Source organism: Phodopus roborovskii, unplaced genomic scaffold (genome assembly GCF_943737965.1).
Source record: "Phodopus roborovskii unplaced genomic scaffold, PHOROB, whole genome shotgun sequence".
NCBI classification, from domain to species: Eukaryota; Metazoa; Chordata; class Mammalia; order Rodentia; family Cricetidae; genus Phodopus; species Phodopus roborovskii.
In genome coordinates this window covers 1252097-1273013 of record NW_026125397.1, presented here as the reverse complement: position 1 = coordinate 1273013, position 20917 = coordinate 1252097, and the positions used below count along the sequence as shown (strand labels likewise).

At 41.9% G+C, this 20917-nt stretch overlaps 1 protein-coding gene across 2 annotated transcripts; it reads left to right on the top strand.

Annotated features, from left to right (window-relative positions):
• Window positions 1-6695: 6695 nt before the first annotated feature.
• On the top strand, window positions 6696-20888 carry Ccdc28a (coiled-coil domain containing 28A). 2 transcript variants are annotated; one of them, XM_051175352.1, is made up of 5 exons: window positions 6696-6908; window positions 10565-10728; window positions 14579-14733; window positions 18226-18248; window positions 20338-20888. In XM_051175352.1, exons 1-5 carry the CDS (start codon window positions 6751-6753, stop codon window positions 20390-20392), a joined length of 555 nt encoding a protein of 184 aa, XP_051031309.1. In that variant the 5' UTR covers window positions 6696-6750; the 3' UTR covers window positions 20393-20888. The 2 variants fall into 2 exon arrangements, with proteins under 2 accessions (XP_051031309.1, XP_051031308.1); XM_051175351.1 differs by lacking the exons at window positions 18226-18248; window positions 20338-20888 and adding an exon at window positions 15741-15976.
• The last annotated feature ends 29 nt before the right edge of the window (window positions 20889-20917 follow it).

Genomic DNA, 20917 nt, shown 5'->3' with positions numbered 1-20917 from the left:
GCCTTAGACAGGCAAGGTGACCAAATCTAACACACCTTTACATAGTTAAACTAATATTCCACAACAGGTTCCATACTTGTAATTCTAGCATTCAGAAAGCTGAGGCAGAAGGACTGCAGTGAGTTTAAAGCCAGACTTGGTTAGAGTGAGCTCCCTATGCTAAGACTATATAAGACAACCACAAATATTGGGGGGAGAGGAGACAGATACAGCTTTAATCACTTTATTTTTGGAAATAAATTAGAGAACTTCATTAATTCATTACATTTACTGAGCACCCATTTTATGTCATTCTCTGCCATGTGCTAAAGGTACAAAATCAACACATATTTGCTCTAAGTATGTTTATCAAAAACCATATATATAACAATATTAGATAAGTCTTTAAAATAAACAATATAATATTTAAATACCAAGGGTTTCTTGTATTTATTTTTGGCCTCACACTAAAACCTGTTACACATCAGAGCAGAAATGAAGTAGTTTGTCTTGATTCATTTTTTTAGCCTCCTTCTTTTGGTGCCGAAACTCAAACCCAGAGCCTCGAGCTTGCCGGACCATCACTCTTCCACTCAGTCCTGCCCCAGGCTCTGCTGCTCATTCAACAACACCATAAGTACATTCTTGAGAAGTGGTTAGTCCTGGCTGCTCCACCCAGCAGCTCCTCCTAGTGCCTGCAGTTCCCAGGAGCTCTCTAGACGCTCTCGGCTCTTCAGGAACCATCTGGAGGCCCTCAGTCAGGACAGTTCTGCAATCTCTCAGCTCTGTTCTAGAGCTCACATCAAAGCAGAGGTCTGACCAAGATCTGCATAGGTAGACCAACTAAAGCATGGCTTTCAGAATAACTGCCCAGGAAGGTCTCAGCTCTGAGGCACGTCCATAGAACTCCACACTGCGGCCTGTTCCCAAACTGCTTTCTCTCTTTGCACTCTTTCGTGGAATCATCTTCCAGAAGTAGAACTCAGACCCTGTTATGCCTTACAACTCCTGAGTGATTTTCTTGAAAATGTCTTACCTTGGTTTATAAACCCTCCATGACCTGATCCCCTGCCAATTTTGGGGACTTCCATCTCATTCTACCTCTCCCTGCTCCTGTACCCCACACCCCTACACAGCCTTCAGTTCTCTGGGCATGCTAACCACACTTCTGCTTTAGTGCTGGGGAAGGGTGCAGACAGAGAAAACTAGCCATTTCCTTAGTCAGGCAAGCAAAAGGATTGAGCAGTGACCTCTCTCACTGTAGGTATTCTAGTAGAGAAGGAAAAGAAGATGGAAGGACGCTTAGCAAATGATGGACAGGCTCACAAACAAAAACAAACGAAAGTAAAAATCCAAATGAAAACTCCTCTTTCGTGTAAGGACAAGGGCAAGACCACAGTTTCATGCACCAAAGTGCTCTGACTTGAAGAACCTACTTGAATTGGTTACATCCTCTTTACTGTGATAAAATATCAGACAGAAACAATAGCGGTTTGATGATACAGTCTCTCCTTCCGCAGACAGTACTACAGCAGGAGTGTGAGGCAGCTAGATACCTTGTATCTACCATCAAGAGGGGAGCTCACACTCAGTTTTCTCCTTTTTAACTCAGTCCATGGAAAGTCTTCAGAGTAAGTCTTACCTCAGCTAAACTTCTCTGGAAATGCCCTCACAGACAAGCCCAGAGGCCTTTCTAATGCTAAACACAGTCAAGGTAACAATGAAGAGTGGTCACCACACTGGTGGCCTTAGAGCATAAACTTCCCAAGTGGAAGAACACTGAACATAAGAGTGGCTTCCAGATGCAGTTATCACATCAACATTTCACACACAGCAAATCCTTGATTAAAAAAAAAAAAAGCCTGGCATGATTGTCTATGCCTGTAATCTCAGAACTGTGAGAGGCAGAGGCAGGAGGATTACTACAAGTTAAGGACCAGACTGGTCTACCTAGCAAGGTCCCCAGGTAAGTGTACATAGTGAGGCCTCATCTCAAAAAGCAAGGACATAAAAATGAAGGAAAGTCATGACATGAATTCTGGTTGGATATGTTTGCACTCAGGATTAAGTTATATGTGGAATATTTTAATAAAATAGCGGAGAAGGAAAAAATGTAAGGTTGGAATTTTAATGTCCCCATCCTTTTGTAAAGACTTGGTCCCCCATTTGGGGATGTATTGGTAAATAATAGAACATCCGAGACTGGGGATCTTGTGATAAAGCCTTTAAGTCATTGGAGGGACTCAGGACAGACATTCAAAACATGAATACTTCCAATGCAAGGCATGCATTTACTTATGTGGAGAAAGTTTCATGTAGCTCAGGCTCCTGCCTCTACCTTCCTAGTGGTAGAATGACAAGCCTGAGCCCTCATGGTGGTTTTTTTTGTTTGTTTGTTTTCATACATTCAGAAGGGCATCTTTCAGTGTCCCTAATTTTATCATAGGCTGTAAAACTCAAATGCCACAGGCCTCAGGTGAGTAGTAAAAGCAAAGAAAAACTAAATACTGCTAGTGGTTGGCTCTAACTTCTGATCTAAAGTAGATATTCTTTATATTATCTTGAACCACTACTGCCAGGCAACAGTGAAGAGCTGATCTTCTCATTTATTCAGACTGTCAATGACTTATTTCTTTCTTCTTTTGACCCTAATTGTTAGCAAATATTTTGAAAAAAAAAAAAGTTAGAATAGCACATGAAACATCAGTTAGCAAGATCCATTTCCTAGTAACCCTGGTGGTCTACAGGAAGGGAGATAGCCAAGGGGGATGAGAACAAGAGGAATCTACTGTTTCTGAATGTGCTAATTCTTTAACCTAAAATACCAAATAAAAAATATCACATGTTCTCTGTGGAAAGTGGGATCATGAATGTTTTGCTGTGTTTAAAAAAAAAAAAGAATTCCAGTTTTGTTTGCTTTCTAATGGAAGAATATCTCATAGTAGGAGTCTAGGGACTGAGTGACTCCATTTTTGTTTTGCCTCTCTAGTACTGACTATCTCTAGACACAAGTTCCTCCTTAGGTAATTAGGGCACAGCTGCTTCAATCTATGCGGCTAGGAATCTAAAATTTCCATCCCCAAATCCCACTTCAAGAAGGCAACCCACACCAAAGAAAGATCCCTTTTCTTCTCTAATTGAGGACTGAGCTGAAGGGATTAGTATTCAGCACAAGACACCCAAAGACCAAGTTCTCAGCACAAAGATTTATTTGCCTGAGAGGGACAAAAGGACAAGAGACAAAGATGGGAGACAGAGGATGAGGGAAAAAGGGAAAGGAACAAGGGAGAGGAGGAAGGCACATTTGTTAGGGAGGGATAAAGGACTGATCTGGATAGAGAGGCCCCTAAGCAAATGGTAGTTTATAAACCTAAAAGGGAAACCCCATGTTATGATAAGGCATTTAATTTTGATTGGGTATATTAATTAGGTGAGCCAAAAGAGGTCTTTTGATTGCTGAACTTTGATACATAGACCTTGGTAGTCAGCCATAGAAGGAGGAAGTTGCCAAATCCTCGGTGGCTAGCTTTAGGAATGCAACCTAATAGGTTTTTTTTTTTTGTTTTGTTTTTTTTTTTTTTTTTTTTTTTTTTTTTTTAGCAAAGCAGAGAGAATGGGTGAGAAGGTCAAGGCCTGAAAGAGTCATCTTTGCCATGCTCTGGCTGGCTAGAGCACTTTCATGAGCCTTCTGTCTCAAACGTCAATTCTTTCTCCCAGGGATGAAGTGGAGTCAGACAACAAGATTGATTAGCTTTTCTGAATCTCAGGTTCACTTCTAAAACGAGGATTATGACACCTATCTCAAAGGATTGTAGTGAGGTAAACCCAGTCGGATGGCACATACCTCTAACCCCAACTTTTAAGAAGTGCTGGCAGGCGGATCAGGAGTTCAAGGCCAATCCAGCAACATAACCAGTTTTAGAGCAGTCTCGGCCATACAGACCCTGCCAAAAAGGAGAGAAAACTAAGACAGACAGACACACAGACGACATAAACAAACCCAACTCCCCCAAAGAACCTCAATGCTTGTGCTCTAGCTATTTACAGAACTCCACTTGGAGGCTCAGCATCAGGGTGGCTAACTGTCTACAGTTTTTCAAGCCACATTCAATGTAGCCAATCCGAGACAAGGATGCGCTGGTAGGGTGACAATAGGCTCCGCCTTCAGGTGTGCCCGAGCGGCATGCTGGGAATTGCAGTGTATAGGGGCGGTCATTCACCGTGGTGGCTAGCCACTTCCGGTGAGAACACTATACTGCCAATTCCAAAGAGGCCATCGCAGAGGCAGAATTGGAGTGGCCAGAAGCTTCTTTTCTTTCCCAGAGCCTCCGGAGCCATATCTGAAGAGGGCTATGGGAGCACAGAGCCCAAGGAAGAGATGCGAGCCCCGCTAAGGGACCCGGAAAAGGCGTGGCTCCCGCCTCATAGAGGGCTCCGCCCTGTTGCATCACTTCCGTAAACAAAGGCTCTGTGGAGGCGCGGGTCCCAGGCTGGTGGTCAGTGCTGGTGCCCCGGACTATTGCTGCAGCTGTAACAGAGGCTTTGGACTCTTCTCCGAGCTTTTCCAGTTAAGGAAGGGGATCGCAGCCGCTTCTTTCTCCGGTATGTAGTGGGATGAAGGGCCCCGCAGCCTGCTCCTTCAGGCCCCTCGGCACCCGCTCTGGTCACTGCTGAGTATTGATGGGTCGTCGCTGAGGTGGGTTGCGGAAGGGAAATGAAGCGCAGTCCAGAGGCCCCTCCGGTGGTCCTGGTTAGAAGCAAGGCCTAACATTCAACTGTGAGCAGTCCGCCCTCTCTGGAACGGTCCCTGGTGCTTGCCGTACCAAAAGGACTTCAGCGGTCTTGTGACAGATTGTTTTTCTCCAGAAATGAGTAAATCGCAAGCTTGTTTCCTCGGAGACCATTGGTTTATTTCCGATGCGTTGTGTGTTAACTGTTAATTTTATTTTTTCTTTTGTCACCCAATATGTGTTAGCACTCTTAGATTCGAAGGTTTATGTGCTTATGTGTATCATGAATTATACAGATCCTCGCCTCTTGGAGACCTGCATTGTCATCGTCTTTAAATTTCTATTTCATCATTATTACATGTTAAACAATTACCAAATGACTCAAGTGAATTCTCGATTGCTATCTGATTAGACATTGGACGCTGGATCCTCCCTCAAGAAAGCCTTCTATTAGATAGAAAAGCATAAACAAAAAACACCCCACCCCCCCCCAAGCCGGGCCTTGGTAGCGTTTGCCTTTAATCCCAGCACTCAGGAGGCAGAAGTAAACAGATCTCTGTGAGTTCGAGTCCAGCCTGATCTACAGAGCTAGTTTCAGAACAGACTCCAAAGCCAACACGAAGAAACCCTGTCTCGAAAAACCAGAACCAACCAACCAGACAAACCCCTGATGTTGCCTTTATAATTCCTAAATGAATCTTCCAGGAATGACAGTTTCAGTCTTTTAAAATAGTTGTGGCAGGATTAAACCCAACACTTCTAATTTTTAAATTGTATTGGCTGTGTATGAGTGTTCTGTCTGCATGCATGTCTGTGCACTGGGGCCATACAGTGCCCCTGGAGGCCAGAAGAGAACATTGGATACCTTGGTTCTGGAGAGACTGTTGCAAGCCACCTTGTTTGTCCTGGATATTGAATGAGTCCTCTGGAAGAGCAGCCTGTGGCTCCTAACTACTGAGTCCTCTCTCAAGCTCCACACAGTATTTTTTTTAAGACCTGACATTCATAATGCAATTAACAAATTGAAGGAATTAGTAAATGCACATATTTCTGATGACTTTGTGATCCATTAATAATAGAATTCAGAAAAATTCAAAGCTAAACAAACAGCCAGTCTTGTGACATATGCCTATCATCTCAGTACTCACGAGCAGAGGGAATAGGATCACCACAAGCTGAGGGCCAGCATGGCTTACACAGTAATTTCTCAGCCAGCCAGGGACAGAGAGGAACCCTTTTTTCTCCAAAAGGAAAGGTGAGGTGATGCACACTTTTGATGCCTTTAATCCAGGCACATAGGCAACAAGCAGGTGGTCCCTAGAACAAGTTCCAGGCCAGCCAGAGCTACATAGTAACACCTTCTTTAATATGTTGGATGTGATGGTGCATAGCATACCAATATAATGTATATTACATAAGCCTTCAAGTTGCAGTTTAGACTGATGCCCAGATTTGGGTGTGGTGGTGCATAGCATACCAATATAATGTACATTACATAAGCCTTCAAGTTGCAGTTTAGAATTGATGCCCTGAAATACATCTGTTTGAGTGGGTTTAGAAGGGAAATTGAAAGGCCAGGTAAAGCTCTAGTGAGGCTGGGGTTTTGCATGGGATAAACAAACCACCCAGCCTCACTAGGGTTTTGCATGGGTGGTTTGTTTATATTTGGCCGCCTTATATAATGGTAGTTCCTTAAGGTTAAGGACTTTGTCTTATTCATTATTGCTTACCCTGGACTGATGACGGTGCCCGGTTTATGGAGGAGACTCAGTAGATACTTAGAAGATGTGTGAATAGAGAAAGTGGTTAAAAAAAAAATTATTAGACAATCTTGATAAAGACCTTCATGTGCCTTAGCAGAGTAAATTAGACCTAAGGGATTCCTTGTTCTAATTTGAATGACTTGAAATTCTTACTCCTTTGGTCTGTGGAATGTGTGTTAGGTGCTTCTTTGCATACTGTAGCATATAGCTGTAATCACTATTATTTCCCTATGTAGGTCTTACGAAGCTAGTGTCAATGCAACGAAGAACTTAAAACAATGGAAGAGCGGAAAGCGAAGAGGAAGAGTCCCAAGTCTTTCAGTGCCCATTCTACTCAGGTTGCTAATGCCAAAAAAAATGCCATCCCAACTAGCAAAAGCACCGGCTTTTCAAATCCCACAGCACAGTCAACTTCCCAGCGGCCAAAGTTAAAGAGGTGAGTTCCTTTCTTTGACATTTCCCAGTGGAATGCTACTAAGTAGTTATCGTCTCTGTCTAGCCTCTTTTCCTCTCATGCTTTGACTTTTCCCAGTGCTGCAAATGTGCTATGCTCTACTCTGAGCTACAGTCTCAGCCCAGGCTTTGACTCTTAAAGCAACAACTGTGAGAGTTCCATTTGAATAAATATTCAGAAAGGGGTTTTTATCCCTGAAGACCTCAATCAATTGGTAAAACTCTGGTCCTACAAACCTGAAGGCTTGAGTTTCATCCTTAGAACCCATATAAAAACTCCTGGGATGGTAACTCATTCCTGTCATCCCAGCCCTGGGAAGACAGGAGGATTCCTGGGGCCTGCTGGCCAGATAGTGTAGTCTACTTGATGAGCTCAAAGAAAATGCTCCACATGTCTGCACACCAATAGGTACAGTCACATAGAAATGCTCACCCTCATACACAGGTGGACATATGCACAAAGGAAACAAATTTTAATAAATAGACTTTTATAGTGTATGTCTATTTTCTGCTCTGGGAAGTATTAATTGATGAAGTTATCTAGTAGATAAAAACTTGTAAATATGAAAAAAGAAAAATACATTTGCTACACAGAAACCTTAAAATCCATAGTGGATTCTCTTCACTTTTTTATTTTTTTTTTAAAGAGTATGGGTATTAGGGAGTGGGTCTTTACATGACTATTTGTTATAAGCTCATAGGTGAGGTAATGGACAGCACTTGCAGTATTTCTTATCAACTTGACCCAGGCCAGAGTCATCTAGGAAGATGGACTTCAACTGGAAAAAAAAAAAAAAAATGCCTCCATCACACTGGCAATTCTGTGGAATGCTTTCTTGATTGGTTATTGATGTGGGAGCCCATTATGGGCAGTACTAACCTTGAGGAGGTTCTGGTTTGTATAAGAAAGCAGGCTAAGCAAGCCAGTAAACAGTCCCTCCATGAACTCTACTTCAGTTTCTTCCTCCAGGTTCCTACCTTGAGTTCCTGCCCTGACTTCCCTCATAGTGGACTATATAAACTGTAAGCCACATAAACCCTTTCCTTCCCGGATTGCTTTTGTCATGGTCTTTGTGACAGTAAGAGGAAGCAAACTAAGATACTGAATTACATGATTCAATACCATTTAAAATACCTATATGAAAAACACGGGCCTTGGTGCTGGGGTGATGGCTCAGTGAATAAAGAGCTTGCTACACATCATGGGGATTTCCAGCATCCTTGGAAAAATCAAAGTGTGGCAGTGTACATCTGGAACTCCAGCACCAATGATATAGAGATAGGAGCTTGTTGCTGAGGCAGTCTAGCCAATGCAACAAGCTCTAGGTTTGAAGAGAGAGCACCAAAAAAAATAAATAAATAAAAATAAATAAATAAATAAATAAATAAATAAAATAAAATAATGTAGAAAGCAACAAAGAAAGATACCTGACGTCAAACTCCAGCCTTCACACACGCTTGCACACACATGTACATACAACCATCTGCATGTATGCATCACACACACACACACACACACACACACACAATGCAAGCCTTTCCTTGTAAAGAACTGTTACTGACAGACTATGAGTTCTAAATTTACTTTCTCCTATTTATTTTTTTGTTTTTGTTTTGTTTTGTGTAGTGTTTTTGAGACAGTATCTCACTATGTTGCCTTGGCTGGCCTGGAACTTCAAGGCTGGCCTTGAACACATAGGGCTCTCTCTTCTTCCCTTCCTCCAGAGTGCTCAGATTAAAAATGTGCCACATGTGTTTTTAAATTTTATTTGTATGGGTGTTTTGTCTTCATGTGTGTTTGTGCAGGCCTGGTGCCTGTGGAGAGCAGATGGGAGGGTATTGGGATCCCTGGAACTGGATTAGACAGTTGTAAGATTGAAGAGCAGCTAGTACTCTTAACAGCTAATCCGTGCTTCAGCCTGAATTCTAAATTTAAGAGTTCTTAGTTTCTTCTTTACCCCACCTCATCCATGGGCTTACACTCCCAGACCCTCGCACAGTATGTGTGCACACATACACATGTCCTATTTATGTTACCCTTGTGAGTATAGCAGGGACCAGGTCTTCATTATTGTGTAAAAATCAAGTAGTCTGTGTATACAGTACTGAATCCAGAGCCTACTGTACTAGTTAAAGATAACACAACCCCTTTGGCTTTTTAGCCCTTAGTGTTGTGGGTGAGCCTGCTTGGATAACTCTTAGGGGTAGGGGAGAGAAGACACAGCACCAACCACTCAGGCCCCAGGAGTCTTAGCCGCCTTTCTACCCCCCTCCCATGGTCCTATTGGCTCAGGTGGCTGACTCTGCTGCCTTGTCCTTTACCCATTGGTGTCTCACTGACAGCTGCCCCTGGGCTTAGAGGCAGGCTGGGCTCAGGGAGGAAGTGCCTGCTGGGAATGCTCATGCAGGCTGGTCTGAGCTCCTGAAGCTTGGGTAGGCTGGCAGCAGTTTCTCCTACACCTTACCTGGATAGCTCCTTTGAAGCCTGGCTGCCTCTGTGCCTAGTAAACGCCTGATTCTCTGCTTCTATATAGTAGTGTGCATGGTGCCATCTCCTTAGTGTCTGAGGACCTTTGGTATCACATATGCAGATGTATGTGATAATAATTAATCAGAGGGCTCCCAAATGTCTTTCTTGGGAAATAGCAGCTAGACTGAGGCTTGCAGGGTTTGTGAAGTGAAGCATCTGAATGTAGGTCAGATAAGAAGATGGCAAATGTGCTTCTAGGAGCTAATACAATTAGGGTTGGTTGTTTTGTTTTGTTTTATTTGACACAGGGTCTCACTAAGTGGCCCTCACTGTCCTTGGACTCTTTATGTAAATCAAACTGGTCATCCCCCTGCCTCTGCCTTGTTCCTCTGTATCAGGATTAAAGGTTTGAACAAGCACAGCCAAGGAAAGTAGGTTTTTTAAGGGTATTGGATTAAAACAGGCTCTTGAAAGCTTGAATTATGCCACCTGGCATTTAGAAATGGACTTTTCTGCCTCGTGGGAAGGAAAAGGGGACCAGGGACAATTCACAGGATCAGGTGGGCCACCTGGGAAGGTGTGAGGAGATGTTACGTTAAGACATAGGATGGCGGCAGCAGCTAAGGAGAGCATAAAGAAGTTAGATTACATTACTCAGTTGGACCTTGAAATGCATGAGGGGTCTGAGGATGGTGGCAGAATTCAGGATGCTACCAGGTACTTGAGTCTGGATTTTAAATGTCTTTCTCCTAAGCCCAAGCACTCCTGACATGCTGTCTCCAGAGCAGGAACCCCCAAAAGAATCACCCAGCTAAAACAGCTCAAGGATAACATTTAGAAAGAAGAATGTGTGGTGCATTTTACTGAGAAATAAAATACACAGATTACTTACTGAAAAGATTTTTCAGTTTTCTTTTCAATCTAACAAATTATCATATTGTACAAACATACTAACTAAACTTTTTACATTTCTCAGTGGTTATACTTTATATATTTGGGATTTTTCACCACCTGCTTTTGTTTGTTGTTGGGTTGAAGTTTCAGGTTTTATCTAGTATTGACTTTCTTCTGATTTCTAGTTTCTTTAAAAAAATGTTCATTTATTTAACTATAAAGTTGAATGGGAGTTTAATGTAGAACAACCGAGGTCAATTGCATCTTCTCCACAGAGTGATGAAGGAAAAGAACAAACCTCCAGGAGGAGAAGGAAAGGGTGCTCAGGCCACCCCCATTCAACACTCCTTCCTCACAGATGTCTCCGATGTCCAGGAGATGGAGCGTGGGCTCCTCAGTCTGCTCAATGACTTCCACTCTGGAAAGCTGCAGGCATTTGGTAAGATGGCAGTGTGCTCTTCCTGCTGTGTCTTTAGGATGCCTCCATCCTGTGTTCTGCAATGTCTCATTCTTCTTTTGTTTGGTGTGCATTCGTTCGTTTGTGTGTATGTGTGAAAGCCAGAGGACAGCCATGGGTTTCATTCCTCAGTACCGCCCACCTACCACCCACCTTATTGCTTAAGGGTCTCCCAAAGAATCATTTTCTTTTATGAAAAAGCAAAGATACACCAGATGTGGTGACTCCTGCCTGTAATCCCAGTATCTAGATGGCAGAGGCAGGGGAATGAGAGGTCCAGTGTCGTCCTCAAGGATATGTGGAGTTTGAGGCCATTCTGGGCTACCTAAAGCTGTGTCTCAGGACAAGCATACACAGAGGGGGCTGGATATGTAGCTTTGTTGGTAGTTGGTAGATTGCCTAGTGCTTACTAAGTCCTTAGTTTGACACCTAGCACTTCAGCATGGTAGTGAACACCTCTAATCCTGCCTATCGGGAAATAGAGACATGAGAACCAGACAAACAAAAGCACATGCTTAGTATTGGGATAAAGAGAGAGAAGGGGCCACAAAATATTTAGATATATAAAATTTAAGATTTTTAATTTTAGATTTATTGTCATGGGTTATAATTTGTTTCCTAAAATTATTGGGATTTTTAGAAAGAGTTTTTGGGGCCAGAGAGATGGCTTAGTGGGCGAGACAGTTTGCTGCTCAACCATGAGGACCTGAGTTTGTACTCCAATACCTGTGTAAAAAGCTGGGTATGGCCAAAGGGAGGCCTGGAATCCCAGAGATATGGGAAGCAGATTTCTGGGGCTCGCTGGCTGTCAGCCTTGGTCCAGGTTCACTGACAGACAGACCCTATCTTAAGGAACAAGGCAGAGTGATGGGACAGGACACCTGACATCCCCCTCTGGTCTCTACATGCCAGCATGCACATGTTCATTCCTGCATTTTATATATCAGCACACTCATGTGCACACACAAGGGAAGATTAGCTGAAATGTTAAAGTAGGGTTGCTATTATGGAATAACCAGTGCTTGTTTAAATTAGGTTCTCTGTCCCTATGTATGGTCTTGTATGGCCCTTCCTTCTTTAGAAGGCAACCTGATCCATTTCTGAAAAACAAAACCATGTCATATAATTTATCCATTTAAATAATAGGGGAAGTCTTTACCAGTTAAACCAATTTAGACTTGGTGTGTTCAATCTTCTTTTGTTTTTCAAAAGTGTCTTGCTTCGTGTATAGCCTAGCTACCCTGGAGTTCATGACCTTCTGCCTCAGTTTTCCATGCGCTGGGGTTTCCCCTTTCCACGCAGGGCCTTGTGTATATAGCTCAGGCTGGCTTTACACTCATCACAGCCCAGGATGACCTTGAGCTTCTGATTTTCCTGTTGTCATCTGTCTCCAACTGCTAGGATTATAGGCACCTACTGTAACACCCTGCTTATAAAGGCAGAGATTTGGACTCTGGTTTTGTGGTGGCTAGACAAGCATTCTGGCAACCAAGTAAAAATTCTTTACCTGTTTGTTTTTTGAGGCAGGCTCTCATGGATTGTAGGCTGGCGTTCCATTCGTTATGCAGCAGAGGGTGCTCTTTCATTCTGGGTCCTCTTGTCTCCACATTCCAAGTGCTAAGATAGAGAAATAGATAACCACACCCAGCTCTAATTCTACTTGTAATAGAAGTAACCTGAATAACACCCCCCAACCCTACATTTTCTTGTTGTGTTTACAGTTTGTGAAAGAACCCTGTTCTTTGGGTTCCCACCAGCAGGGGACATTTAACTTTCCATTTTTGCCAGTCAAGTGAATATTTATTTATTTTTTGCTTGTTTGTTTGTTTTGGCTTTTTGAGGCAGGCTTTCTCTGTGTAACAGCCCTGGCTGTCCTGGAACTCACTCTGTAGACCAGGCTGGCCTGGAACTCACAGAGATCCTCTTGCCTCTGCCTCCCCAGGGCTGGTATTAAAGGCATGTGCTGGCAATACCCAGTGTGAATTTTTTTTAGGTGGCCATCAAATTTGAATTTCCATGTCTACTTATTAAGTAGTTGTATTGCTCTTTTCAGGGTTTTTCCCTCCCCCATTCGCCCCCTCCCCAAGAGGAGGACTGAACCCAGGGCCTTGCGCTTGCTAGCGCTCTACCACTGAGCTAAATCCCCAACCCCCAGGGCCTTTACATAGTTTTTAGTTTGATAATTTCTTACTTTGTCATTGTCAAGAACCTTTTGTATGTTTTACATGTAAACAATACATTTTTCTTTATCTATTTTTCCATATATGTTTATGTCTTTAGATGTTGTGATAGTTTATTTAGTCCTGTAAAGTTCTTGATTTTTTGTGTACTTACATCTCTTTTCTTTTGTGGTTTCTGGGTCTTTGGTCTTTGGTAATACTTATGTTTGACAAAGAAGCCAGACTCAGGCCTGTAATCCAAGTACTGGGAGGCTGAGGCAGGTGAATTATGAATTCAAGGCCAGGCTGGATTACATAGGTGCCCTCACTCCAAAAGAAGGAGCATTATTTACTTACAGCATGTTCTCCCATCTCATGGTGCACTGCATCCCAACAGCATGGTGTCCCAGAATGCTTTCATGTCTTCCTCTCTTTTCTGCACCTTTTTTTTACTTTGCTTCTGCCCTTAGGGTCAGGTGACTTGGTGTTTGATTGAAGGAAGCTTCCCTGTGGCTGTAAGTGTTGCAATGAAAATTGTATTGCTGGTCAGTTTCTTTCTTACTAGGTCATTAACTTTTTTTTTTCTCAGCTTAATGCCTAAGAGCCCACCACCACCACCACCTTCTCTGTAAACTGTAGACATTTATCTGGATATGCAGATCTGGGTCTTTTCTCATGGATCCCACCGGGGAATTGCTCAGCCTTTCTTAGCTGCTTCATCCTTCAAAGACATGTCTTTTTTTCATATGAAGCTTCTGTCATCTCATGGCAGGCAGTCTAGGTCTGCCCACCTCTCCGTTTTCCTTTGTCAGGTCTGCATCTCTGTATGCGTCCATCCATAGTCTCATTCATTCCTTCTCCCTCTCTCCTTCTCTTCCCCTCCCCCTCTTCCTCTTGCCACAAGGACACACCTCTTAAGGAAACCCAAGTGCTGATATGTACACTTATGATACCACATCAGGCATTATTTCAGCTTTAGTTGAATTATAGTATACTTTTGCAATGTATTTAGAAAAAAGTGTGGGTTTTTTTTTTTTTTTTAAATTGGAGTACCAAGAGGTTGCAAAGGCTGTACTTAAACCAGATGAACATGTAGACTATGACACGTGTATGTACGTTAGTTGTTCTGGGCAGGTAAAATAACCATGCTGGTCTTAAGAAATAATGAGACCGATGTCTTAGTAAAGTTGTCTTGTATTACCATGCATAAGATTGAAAATATTATTACCTTGAAGATTTGCATTTATACTTCCTTAAGGAAGAATATATAATTGACTGGCAAAACAATTTGTGGTTGAAATTCTTGGAGAATCCCTCATTTTATTCATTGTACTACAAAATGTTGGCTTTTCAGTTCAACTGGCAGTTGTCAAAATAGATTTTAGGGCCCAGGATCATTTCTTAGGTTGGTCATTGTTTTCCTGGCCAATAGTTGTATTTGCTCCCAACAGTCAAGAGACAAGATAGAAAGATTGTGAGTTTGAACCAGCTTGGCTACCCTGTCTCAAAAAAATAAAATAAAGGATTTGTGATTATACACAGAAAACAGTTTAGCGAGGCAATTTACAAACAAAGCAAATGGATTTCTTTTGTGCACCTGCAGTTTAAAAGCTGTTCCTTGAGGGTTATAAGCTTTAACACTAATCTTGGTAATGTTCTGGAATGTTCTCCAGGAAATGAATGTTCCATAGAACAGATGGAACATGTCCGGGGAATGCAGGAGAAATTAGCTCGCTTAAATTTGGAGCTCTACGGGGAGTTAGAGGAACTTCCTGAGGATAAGCGGAAAGCAGCCAGTGATGCCAACCTGGACAGGCTTCTGTCTGATGTGAGTAGAGTGCTTGCTTTTAAAAACATCTTGCAACAACACACACACATAACACAATTTGAATTTTAACTATCAATGATTTTATATATATATATATATATATATATATATATGTATGTATATATACACACACATATTCATATATTGTATATATGTGAGATATATACATATATATATACATATATATGTATTCATAGTGTTTTGAAGTCATCACCACCATCTAATTCTAGAACATTTTCTTTACCTGCTAAAGAAGTCTGTCCTTTAGTTTTCCTCCCCACACCCTAGCAACATGCACTTTCTATCTTGATGAACTGGCCTCTGTGGCACTTTGTGCATTACGCATGCAGTATGTGCCCTTGTGGGGGGGTCCTCAAATTTCATCTCTGTTACACTTGACTCTCAATAAAGAAATAGTTTAAAAAATGCTGAAACTTAGATTTATGGAAGCAAACTTGTAAAGGAAATACTTGCTTCTGTACATTTTTACATATGTGCCTGTATTATACAGAGGCCTTATCCATAATTGTATCTTAAGTTCATAGAAGACACCAGTCAAAAGCCCTTTGCCTGCCTGGATGGCTCCAGGCCAAAGTTGGTCTTTACAGGCATTTAGAACATTACTACATCTCTCAGTCCAGACTGGGTTTAAACACTGGGAGTTTTGTTTTTTGGATTTTTTTTTTCCCCTCACATTCTGGACACTGGAAGTTGGAGATCAAAGTGCTTCCTGAGGCTTAGTTCCCCATTGTGGTGGCCATCTCAAGGCTCATGTAAGTCTCCTATGCACATTGGTCCAGATTTCCTTCCTTGTACAGTCATACTGGATCAGGGTCCCCTCTGGTGGCCTCATTTTGACTGTATCACCTCTTTAAAGGCCTGTCTCCCAATACCCACATACTCTGACGTCTTATGACTGACAGTTAGAATGTATGAGTTGGGGATGGAGTGGGGCACAGCTCAGCCCATAACATCTTGTAAATTTGCCTCTTTAAAACCTTTTTTAGGGGGCTGAAAAGCTGACTCAGCGACTAAAAGTACTTGCTGCTCTTGCAGAGGACCCAGATTCTGTTCCCAGCACCCATATGGCGGCCCTCGACCGTCTGTAGCTCCAGTTCCGGGGATCTGAAGCCCTCTTCTGGCCTTTGAGGGCACCAGGCACATACGTGGTGCACATGTTTGCATTTGGGCAAAGCGGTCATACCATACGCATAAAATAAAAATAAACAAATCTTTAAAACCATCTTTAGCGAGCTAGGGAGATGGCTAGTCAGGAAAGTTCTTGCTACACCAACACGAGGGCCTGAGTTGAGATCCCCAGTACCCATGTGCAGAGTGCTGGCGAGGTGGAGAAGAGAAGAGCCGGGGCTCGCTGGCTACCCATTCTTGCTGAATGTGAGAGCCCCAGGTTTGGTGAGAGAGCCTGTCTCAAAAAAAGTAAGGTAGAGAATAATTGAGGAAGACACAAAACATTGGCCTCTGCCTTCCATGTGTGCAAGCACATGTGTGTGTGTACACACAGGGAACTTAGAATACACAAAACCTTTTTAGAACAAGGGAAAATAAATAAAAACAGACTTCAACGTAGTATTTTAGCTTCATGTTCCCCAGTAACAAAAGAGTTTGCTTCGCTGCTTTTCTTTCACTTTTTTTTTTTTTTTTTTTTTTTTTTTTTAATGAGTAAATATGAGGCAACTGTCAAGGCTGTCTTGGAACTCATTCTGTAAACCAGGCTGGCCTCAAACTCAGAGAGCCACCTCCTCTGCCTCCTGAGTGCTGGGGTTAAAGGCCTTTACCTCCTGGTGTCTAAAGCTTTAAGCCCAGAAGATTAGCAGTGCATGCTTGTAATCCCAGCTCTTGGGAAGTGGATACAGGAGGAACAGGAGTTCAAAGTTAGCCTCACCTACATGAGACCTCTCTCAGAAACAATCCCTTCAAGCCTGTACTTCTAAATGTCATATCTGACATATCATATTCAGTGTCACAAGTATTCTAGTTCATGTCTTATGCTTTATATCTATTAAATATAAGCTTAATTTGTGTACTTTTAGTACATTAAGGAAAATACTGCATTTTGGCAAAAGAACACCAAATTTGAAATATGCAGTGCTTGCACCTATGTTCTTGGTAACAGTGAGCAGTCTGGTTAACCTCCCTTTTTACACTGTTTGGAGATACCGGAGATTAAGCCCACGGCCTCAGGGATGCAAGACAAGCACTCCATCACTACCACTACAGCCTCAGACGACATCTCTATACCTTATATTTCTTCTTCTGAAATTAAAGAGGGTGTAGTCTGAATGTCTGTATCCTTCTAGAACTTGCAGTTTCAAGTCTTTACCCAGAAGTGGTGTGTCAAGAGACAGGTCTTTGGAAGGAAGGGAATTAGGTCAAGACTGAGGAGATTGGTATCCTAGGAAAAGAGGCTGAAGAGAGACTCCCCACTGCTCCCATTTTGAGACATAAGACATAGGACAAGGTGCTGTCCTGTTAGCCAGACTTGGGGTCTGTTGGCTTCTTGGTCTCTACAGCCATTAGAAATGGTTTTCTTTTCTCTACAAACCACAAATTTAATGATATTTTGTTAGAGGAGCCCCAAACACACTAAGACAAGAGTGATAAATTCTACTTTATGGTAAGAATTCAATGATTTATGAAGCGTTTTTGTAAATAATAAAAGTTTTAAAGATTATGATCACAGCGATGGCAATTTAAAAAAAAAAAAAAAAAAAAAAAACACTTTAAAAGCTAGGCATGGGGCCAGTAAGATGGCTCTGGCTCAGGAGGTAAAGATGCTTTGGCAAGCCTGGTAAAATTTGGACCTGAGTTCACTTCCTAGAACTCGTGTACAAGCAGAGTGAGAACCAACTCCACTCACGTGTGTGCTGCCTTCACACACAATAATGATAACATTCCTGTTGAAAGAACAGGTGGCATGTATCTGTGATCCTAGCACTCTGGAGACTGAACCTAGAGAATCAGGAGTTAGGACTATCCCGGGCTACATAGCGTTCAAGGCAAGCCAGCCTGGAGACTCTCTTTTCGGTTTGTCTTTGTTTTTTTCAAAACAGGGTTTCTCTGTGTAGCCCTGGCTGTCCTTGAACTCAGAGATCCACAGTCTCTGCTGAGATTAAAGGTGTGCACCACCACCACCCAGAAAGACTCCCTTTCAAAAAGAAAGAGCAAACACAATATATGGTGATTCTAAGAATTCTTCCAAAGCTCTAGTCTTTAGCATTTGTTTCTGTTCTCTCTTCCGAGTCTTTCATTCAAGCTGTAGCCATTTTATAGTTATTTTGTAAAAAGGGATTCCCCATTCCCTGGCCTAGAAAACTTTTTGAGAGTTGTTTTTTTTTTTTTTTTTTTTTTTTAATAGTTTGTTGTTTCAGTTAAAGAAAACCTAGATGAAGCTATTTTAAAACATGGTTTACAGTGACCGACTAATATTTATCTTGTAAAAATTAATATTCAATTTGTTTCTTTGTGTTGCAGTTAGAAGAATTGAATTCTTCTATGTATCCTTTGCCTACTATCAACAGTGTAAAGTTCCTAATCTATAGTTCTGGGTAAATATTTCCTACTGTCTTTTTTATTTTATTTACTAGGGCTGTGTCTCTTCCTTTTTAGTTTCCAAATCAAAGTGTTTCATGGTTTGTATGCTGAAAATCTGTGTCTGGCTTATTCTTTGTTTTATATCATTTTCTTATTTTTTCAAAGCAAATTTAATTATTATTTTTCAAGTCATGAAAATTATGTATTGGACTCTAAGAATTATTTTGACTCTTAGATCCTGGGAGATAACCCAAAGATATACTTACGATGTATAAAATAGAAATTCAAGTACTAGTGAAACACAGCTTTCAAGGGGTCCTTCCATAGCTTATGAAGTGGCATCTCCATGCCAAGCTAGTACAGTATAGACTTGACTTGGAGGAAAACACCAAGTCACAGGTATGTTATTGTGATTTTGATATTTCAATCTGAAACAATGACCTAAGGAACTTTTCAAACTTTTTATAATGTATTTGTCAACATGATTGCTAATACATAAAAATAATATGAGACAACCTGCTTTCATATGAGAAAGAAACTCTTTGAACACAATAATGGCATAAGATAGGACTTTTGAAATGTGGTTCACACTTCAGTAATGTGACATTTCACACCTTCTTTAACATCTTTAAGGGCACTGGATGGGGAAATCTCTACACTACGTAGAATATATAGAAGTTAGAATAGCGAGTCTGAATCCTGATGTGTCATTTTGTACTGCTCAGCTGTGCAGTAACAGTTAACGTGTGCTTTTGCTTCAAGCTTGCACATGAATATAGATTCCACTTGCCATTGCTAACTAGGTGTCAGCTCATACCACATCTGCTCTTATCCTCTCTTCCTTCTCTGTATGGTACTGCAGGTGCTTAGAACCTGATTCTTCACTATTGTTTCTCTTCATTTCTTGTTTTGTTTCTCACTCAGGATCACCTTCTACACTCCAGGCTGGCCTAGTACTCTCTGTGTGGTCTAGTCTGGCCTTGAACTTGGAGCAGTCCTCAATCTCCCTAGTCCTGGCTTAAGCATTGTCTCTTGCCAATTCCTTTTTTATTTTATTTGTTACCATTGTCAACTTTTTAAAGGCTTTTACCAGGTGATCACAACATAGATCCCATGACAGTTATTGTTCCCACTAAGCTATGTTCTTTGATGTCTCGGAGCACATCCTGTTCATTCTTGCCATGATATCCTTTGTTGAGCTTGCACTCTGATGCAGACTCCCTTCTTTCCCCTCTTCATCAGACAGGTGGCATTCATGCTGACCACTCCCATCAAACATTTGGTTTGTAGCATTCTGCCTTACTTTACTGTCTGATGGTTTTTGTGTATGTGTGTGTTAACTCTCAAACCTCCCAACTAGACAAGAGAACTTTGGATGCCCATGCCTTTGTCTGAATGCTTTTGCAACGGACCTTTGCTATATGTGTACTGCTGACTTGTAGCTGTCCTCAGTGTATTCAGATCTCTGCTTGAATTGGACATTGAAAGGTGGCCAGCAGCTAAACAGTTTAGGACTGAGAGGAAAATGAAGAATAGTCATTTCTTGAAGGATGAGTAAGATTGTAAAAGATTACAGTGCTGTGATAATTATTTTATGTTTGGCTTTCTAAGGAAGTTGTTTCCCCAGACATGGTAAAATGGCATCTTCAAGAGGTTGTCTTAATCCAGTTAGTCTTTTAATGTCTCACTTTCACTGGCTCCTTATCATGAAAATGACTCATGCTGTATTAAAGATAAATAAGCCTGTACAGACACGATGCTACACACCTATAACTCCAACACTGGAGGTTGAGGCAGGAGGATCTGGAATTTGAGACTGCATAACTAGATCCTAAATAAATGTTTTTAAGCTTCAAATTATACCCATCCATTATTCTACACTGAGCTACTGTCCAAACTTGTTGGCAACACTACAGCTTTCCGTTTAAGCCTCCCTGTTCTCCCTCCTTCCCTTATGCCATTTCTTCTGTTTCCCTGTTACAAATATAAATTCCTGAAATTTAAAAGAAGTACTCACTTTAAAATGAAAATCTTCTTAACTGATGAATTCAGACAGAAACTGCATTTGGCAGACGCACAGGATGTCCCCAACACGTCCGCCAGCTAGAGCAGTGTGCAGCCTGCTCTGGGGGTTTACAGAGAAGCAGCAGTCATTACTTTTCCAGCTGAGCCCAGTAGCAGAATCATCTTCCCCAACAAAATTCAAATAATGAAAGTGCCAGTGCAGTGATTGTGTTCCCACGCGCTTTAGTAAACGTGCTTGCTGTAATTCACCGCTGGGGAGGCTGTGGCCTGGCCGCCGGCCGGATCGGGAAGTGGGATGTCGAGCTGTGCTGCTGTGTTTTCTTCTGTTGCCTTAAGGGTTATACTTGAAATGCATTGTGCTAAACATTCGGTAGGGCTGAAGGATTTGTCCTTCCTGCAGTCACCACACTGACCCAGTTCTGGTCGTGCTTGGTGGCACACAGGCCTCCTGTGGCAGCCCAGCTTCAGTTTACGTCAGACAATCAGTACACACGCAGGTGTGTTCCCCAATGGCCAGTGACAAATGTTTAATAAGTATTTGTGAGATTTGCTATTTTTAATAAAGTGATTGTTTTAAATGATTGTTTCTGTTGTCTGTTTGGAAGAC